The following is a 7,252-nucleotide window of genomic DNA, read 5'->3' on the forward strand; positions in this document are numbered from 1 at the left end:
TATTCCACCATCTGCTTGACCAACTATCCTTCCTCTAACAAAATCTGACAATTCGAGAGAACCTTGAGTTATAGGCATGTTGTAGCACAAGATAATTAGTGTGTAGACCATTTTCATTTATATAGTGCTCTGTGAACACAAATTAGTTAGCATAAATCAGTTAAATGACGAAAAATTAGGTAGCTATTTACCTGTGACCACTCAATGCACATATTGCGAATCGTGGTGTGTATCAGAGCGTTCGTCTGTCTCCCGTTTGAAAAGCTGCGCACGCAAGTAAAACTCAACATTCACTTTTGAAATGATGGGAGAATAGGTACGAATAATTGTTTGTTTTGTTTGTTTGTGCTCTGCCCACCACGGGTATTGAAACCCGGATTCTAGCGTTCAAGTCCGCAGACATACCGCTGTGCCACTGGGGGGCAGGTACGAATAATGTTGATGCATAATGTTATTTTTCAAGCAGGATATTCTACTATCATGTAACACAATCAACCCTTTTAAAGTCCATGAAATAATTTAAGCAAGCAAAAGTGCCCGTCCTCAGTGACAAGAAAAGTTTAAGTTATTGTAGCAAAAGTACCTATCTCCAGTGACGGGAAAAGTTTAATTAATCTATCAATTTAAATGATTTTATGGACCTTGAAAAATATTAATTGTGTTGCACTCATGATTTCAGTCAGAGCCAAAGCTCTGAGCTACTTATACCACTCACCACCAAAAAATAATTGTTGAGCATTTCAGTGATGCAAAGAACCGTTCAACAATAACATACAGTAAATGTACATTTTCATTCTTAAACTTACGTCACATTTTGAAATGTTAATGATAGTGTGATTGATTCCTAACTGTTTAGCGTAGAATATACTGCTTGAAAAATAAAATTTAGCATCATCGTTATTCGTGCCTGTTCTCCCATCATTTCAAAAGTGAATGTTGACCTTTGCCTGTTTGCGCAGCTTTTCAAACGGGAGATAGACGAACGCTCGGACAGACACTATGGTACGCAATATATATATATAAGAGTGCTAGATTAACTTAAACATTTTCCGTCACTGGGGACGGGTACTTTTCCTTGTGTTCTTAATAAAGTACATGAGCTTCTTAAAGAAAATGTTAGTCTAAAGACTGGACTGACTTATTTCTCCTCATTGACAGCATGCTATGTCACCTTGCACAGTTTATTATAGTAAGAGGAGGACCAAACAAGTACTGAATTTTTAACATGAACTAATATAAGGTTACAAACGCTATGTATAATAATTTGATGTTAAATTTCGTCATTTTATGTGTTTTGGTAAGGTTTTGTTTTCATTGGTGAAATGTTAAATTACGTATCTTTCTACAGGTGTTTAATAAAATTGTTTGCTGTTCATGATATCAATAGAACCTGTTTCATTATAGAAATCAAGACACACAGTAATGTGTCTTGCAGCCAAACCAGCCTGCTATATAACACACAATGTACTATTAACAGGAGTGATAGTTTAACAATTTTCTACCTTCTGTATCTCGGACTGTGGTAAACTAAACTATCACATATCACGTAGAAGTGCTCTATTGGACTTTTATTTCACATACCAAAGTTCAAGACAATCATATAAGAAATACCTAAGATATAATATCTCCAATTTTGATTGAGTTTCTTCCTATTTTTTTTTTCTTCGCACCAAAAGTAAGGAACTTTATTTGATAGAAAAACATACATAACTCTTTTGAATTTTTTTCAAACTTGGTACACTGATAGATCTTTTCAATCTAAAATTAGGAGTCTCATTTGGTGTAATTATAAGCCACATGCGCAAAGTTATTCAACAAAAACCGCTCAAATTTAACACAAATTTTGCGCACACCTACGCAAAAAGTCACGTGAGCTGTGAGCTATCGGTCTAACATTTTTACTACAGCTTCACCAAAGAATAAAAGTAGACTGTTTTTAGTTTTTTTTGTCATTTGAATTAAAGACGACTGCTTTAGAGCAGTAAAATTATAAGGTGAACGGGCGTGCAGATACATAAGTATTGGTTAGGCCAAGCAAACTAGATTAATAGTTTCTAGCTCAAGTTTTTAAAAAAAATCTTACGGGCAGACGGTTATCATTCATTATTCATTGCCAACTTTTAAGCACAAATTTAATAGCTTTTATGAAATTATCCTAATTAAAGAGCGTTTAGCGTCATTTGATATTAGCTTAAGTAATTAGCATAAATAATGATGCTTGATACGGCTGTCCCGACTGCTTGGGGTGATGACAAGAAACTGTTGATCTAAATTCCATGACGTTTCTATAAAGGAACTACCACCATACATTTTACAGAATCTGCTTGATTCTCTAAAGTAAAGGTCTATTCCGAATAATAGGGTTGCGATCCTAAGCTAATGTGGGTTACTATCGAGTGTCACTTTTGTTTGTTTGTTATGAATTTTGCGCAAAGCTACACGGGGACTATTTGCGCTAGTCGTCCCTAATTTAGCAGTGTAAGACTAGAGGGAAGGCAGCTAGTCATCACTACCCACCGTCAACTCTTGGGCTTCTCTTTTACCAACAAATAGTGGGCTTGACCGTCACATTATAACGCCCCCACGGCTGAAAGGGCGAGCATGTTTGGTGTGACGGGGATTCGAACCCGCGACACGCAGATTGCGAGTCGAGCGCCCTAACCACCTGGCCATGCCGGCGGGTCTCGAATGCCACTTTCTTACTTGCTGTGTTTTGTTGGTGTGTATTGATAAAAAGTCAGGATATCTAATCAGAAACATCTAAGATGAGGACAAAAAGTTGCGGCCAAAAAGGGCTGAGTGTGCGACTTAAAGGAATGAAATCAAAATTGGCGGCCAAACTATTAGCTACACTTATAGCATTGATAATAATTTTACAGCAACTATTGTTTCATTAGTTAGCTAGGCCGCGTATTTTTTTTTTTACCCACCATCATGCCACAATCCTTTTTGGCCGCACCTTTTTTCACACCTAAGGTGTTTTTGATTACATTACACCTGTAAATGTTTAATATAACTTTCATTTCTCAGTTTGACAGCGCTAAGTGTATATGTATTTCATCTTAAATAATAATGATCTTATTTGTTGCAAAATATGCAAACATTTTGGCCAGGACTGTGCCTAGTTATCAAATAAACCGTTCATCTTGATACTTTTGTGGTTGAAAAACAACTGGTTCTTATTGAAAATAATGATTTTTTAAAAAATAAATGTTACTTTTTTCCAGCTTTTTAGACGACTTTTCCTGCTACTATTGTATCTGGTGACTTTCCTACTACTATTGTATCTGGTGACTTTCCTGCTACTATTGTATCTGGTGGCTTTCCTGCTACTATTGTAGTCTTTGGTGGCTTGATATAGTTCTGTACCCTTGAATCTTCACACAGTCCTGATGAGTGTTAAAAGCGAGCACAACAAGACCAATGTCATTATTCAGAATAGGTGAGTATCTGAGTTATGACATGCGCTGTTTGATTCTTATAAAAATAAATATATTAAAAAAATTGTTATTCTATGTTCATATATTACGAAATAGAAAAAAAAATGTTTAATTTAATTATAGTTCCCTATAGTAAATTGATAATTTATCACGATGAACTGGTATAGCTATATGATAATGTATAGTTCTTTAAGTAAGCTTATAGTACTTTTATATTGAATATATATATATATATATACGTAAAGCAATAACAAGCGACCCCCCCCCCGGAGATTCTTCTGGCTATATCACTAAGTTATCACACACAGCAGCATCTTTCTACTCATTTGGACCATTTACTTCTGGGTTCCAATCATCCTCACTAATTATCTTTTAGCTTTGACTTAAACTTAATTATTATTTCAGTAGCCCTCTAATTTATTTATGTTGATAATGTTAATGTTGCTTCTAACCAGTGAATACAAGTTAAATGACATAATATTGAATGTGAGAAAGTCAACAGATTCCACCTTTTATGGCTATGGATAATAATAACATACACTTTTATACTGTGTATCAGAAACTTATAACAAAATAGTATTATCATATATCACGTGATGACAATGAAACGATTTATATCGTTGCGTATCACCTAGGCGTGGCCTTGTGATTATCGTAATCGAACTGTGAATATGGTTCACTCCCACTATTCGGCCAGACAAGAGTAGCCCAAGAGTTGGCTGGAGGTGTTATTGGCTAGCTGTCTTACTTATAGTCTGTCAGTTAAAAATTAAAGACGGTTATACGCAGCTAGCCCTTGGGTAGATTAGCGCGAAAATTCTGAAAGAAAAAAAAAGGTGTTTTACACCTCATGTTGTCAACAATTCGTCTTGTATAAGTTCATATTCTTTCGGCTCGGGTATAAAAGTTGAAGATGCTGTATATATATATATATATATATATAAGCCACTCTCTGTTCGTAACGTTCCCTTTGTTGGTAACCTTCCAAGTCGATTAGTGGTTTGTCTCGAGCAGAAGTCTCGCGTTTAAATCCCAGTTTAGGGGGAATTTTTATAACTTTTTCAAATCATTAACTCATCGTGTTTAGAGCAAGATCACACAATACTGGGAAAAACCAGATTAACATGATAGTTTAAATTAGATATTTAAAATTATTGGTTAAAATTCGATTACAAAAACTGGGTGTAATTGTAGTTATAATGTTCCACTATTGTGTGGAAGCCTCCGTTCAAATCCCAGTCTACTCGGGATTTTAAGTTATTTTTGAATATTTATTGTCATACGTACAGCAAGAGCTGTGAATATTCATAAAAATACGAATATCACTATAGATAAAATCAGTAATCACCATATAAACACCAGTGTCTGTCTGTGTCAAACACTATTTAGATATCTTTTCAACCCAACAGATGGCGATGCAATACATTATCATTGATGTTTTTCAACTTTGGTAAGAGATTTTTTTTAAATTTAGGCAAAAGTTATACCTTCGTGCATTTGCCTTTTACACTCAAATTTATTGCCTTTGCCATCACAATTAATAAATCGCAGGGTCAGACATTTGACTACGTAGGAATATTTCTTAAAGAACCAGTTTCTTCGCATTGTTCAATCTATAAGACTTTATCGATAAGCGGATCTTAACTAAACATAAACATATACGTAAGTAAAAATTGTATTCAAGGACCATTTACAGGAGATCAAATCGACACAAAAAATGTTTTCTTGAAATGCTAGAAAAAGAATAAACATTCTTTATACATATATTGTTACTAGAATATAATAAATTTTTAGAAAACATGTTCATAAAACATTTATTTATAAAGTTAATTTTCAGGATAAATTGAATCAGAACTTACCATCATATGACGGGCATTCAGTTAGTCTAATATGACACGATGGGCATCTCATTTAAGGCTAACTGAATCTGGCTCGTGATGTATTTATTTACTGCTTCTGTAAAGAAAAAATATATGCGAGCAAGTTTAAGAACATTAAGAAATACTGGCACGAAGCAAGTTTCAAATAAACATAAATAATATGTTAACAGAAACATATAAAAAAAAGCCCAACACTCATTATTGTACAAGTTCGTTTTATTACTCTGCATAAAACAAGCAAAATAACAAAGTGAAAGAAATATGAAAAAATAAAAAATGCTTCTATTAAATAAAAGTTATCTATAGGCAGTGAAAACTGTGTTTGCTATATCTGTACAGTTCTTTTCCAGCGAGCATATATTCTATAAACACACTCAAATATTTCAACAATATCAATCACAAGAACGTACAAGCGCTTGGATACTGTAAATGCTTGGATAGCATTTGTTAAATTTGAAAAGCACATAAACTCAATGAAATACACACACACACTCAAAGATTAATTTTGGTAACTTTGAACTGAGAATGAACAAACAAAAATGTTTTGGCCTCATTCAATGTTATCAAGCGAATCCGGAAGCGTACAGCAATTCTTCTGATTACTTTGTAATACAATTTTAGTGTGAAGCCCAAAGATTAACAAATGTTTTGTAAACACTCTCCAAACTTTTTTACCTATAAAAAAATCGGGAATAGAATTTAGCATTTAGTATTTTTTTATGAGTAATAGTGTTCATCCTGGGATTAGCACACAAAAATGTACCAAATACATTTTAATGAAGCTATATATTATTTCAACACGTGCAATGTTTAGATAGTTTATTCATTACTAGCTGAGTTACTCGGCGTTGTACGGTGAAAACTTCGATTTTAAATGTATAGATCGTATTTTTCAGTAAATTATTCGGTAAGTAGACAAAAGCTGTAATTCGAGAAATAAAAAAGCATTTAATCAAACAAAGCTTTATTTGAAATTAGAATTTACAATACTTCTTTATATACAACATTGCATGTTTTTCCAAAAGGAGAGTATACATAAAGATTGTTAGCTGTTCCTGCTCTAGAACATCCTACATACAGTTGACCATGAGAGAAGTAGTCTTCTTGTAATTGTAGCCCAACAACTTTCACTGTCTGTCTTTGTGATTTGTTGATCGACATGACAAAACTTAATCTTACTGGAAATTGTAAGCGCCTAAACTGAAACGGCATCTCTGATGTTATTAGATGTATCCTAGGAACAAAAGTATTTTCACTCTTGCCACAACCAGTTTGTATTTGTGCTTCAATGACATGAGGCTGTAATGCCTTTATTATTAATCTGGTACCATTGCAGAGCTTAGACTGATCTAAATTTGGTAAAAGCATTATAGGAGTTCCAACTTTAAGTTGTAGTTGGTGAGGAGGCAATCCTGGAAATTCCAAAGAATTTAGAAACTCCGTTGGATAGTTGACAACTTCATTTTGATCGATAACTGTATCAATTGATTTGTAAATATAAGGATTCCCTGGAATATTCTGGAGTAGTTGTTGGTTGATAGAATTAACTGTCACATTTTTCGGTGCCAATATTGCTCTTTCACACAACCAAGTGAAGTCGTTGTAGTGATAATTAAAGTTAGTAAATACTTTTCCTGTTAATTCATTAACACTTTGGACCACTGTGCTGATTGTAGATGTAATGACTTTGTTGTCATGGTCCACAGGAACTTTTCCTTCGCCAAGCTGTAGCAAGTTTTGAGCAAATAGACCCGAATTGCGATCACCATAAATTCTTGCTCGCATGTTGGTTGTAAGCTTCAAAGTTTTAACATTGTGCCACAAACAGGAAGATTTAAGGCATGCTCGAAATTCATCAGCTTTTGTTCCCTTAGGTATAACTGGCAGAGTCTGGCAAAAATCTCCTGATAAGACAACAGTTACACCGCCCAT

The 7,252-nt window shown here is 34.2% G+C and overlaps 1 protein-coding gene across 5 annotated transcripts in view; it reads left to right on the plus strand.

The window, feature by feature from the left end:
• The window catches only part of LOC106458632 (voltage-gated potassium channel subunit beta-2-like), an 88,518-nt gene that overhangs the window by 16,160 nt on the left and 65,106 nt on the right, over positions 1 to 7,252 (plus strand). For 3 of the 5 annotated variants that reach the window (XR_002610397.1, XM_022384905.1, XM_022384906.1), the window contains exon 2: positions 3,228 to 3,442. The exons of the other annotated variants lie outside the window; for them this stretch is intronic. Coding sequence is in view for 2 of the 3 variants with exons in the window: in XM_022384905.1 (XP_022240613.1) it covers positions 3,393 to 3,442 (50 nt within the window). In the remaining variant the exon portion in view is untranslated. The remainder of the gene's footprint in view (positions 1 to 3,227; positions 3,443 to 7,252) is intronic. 5 annotated transcript variants of the gene reach the window in all.

The sequence above is a fragment of the Limulus polyphemus genome, unplaced genomic scaffold, assembly GCF_000517525.1.
Source record: "Limulus polyphemus unplaced genomic scaffold, Limulus_polyphemus-2.1.2 Scaffold495, whole genome shotgun sequence".
Taxonomy (NCBI): Eukaryota; Metazoa; Arthropoda; class Merostomata; order Xiphosura; family Limulidae; genus Limulus; species Limulus polyphemus.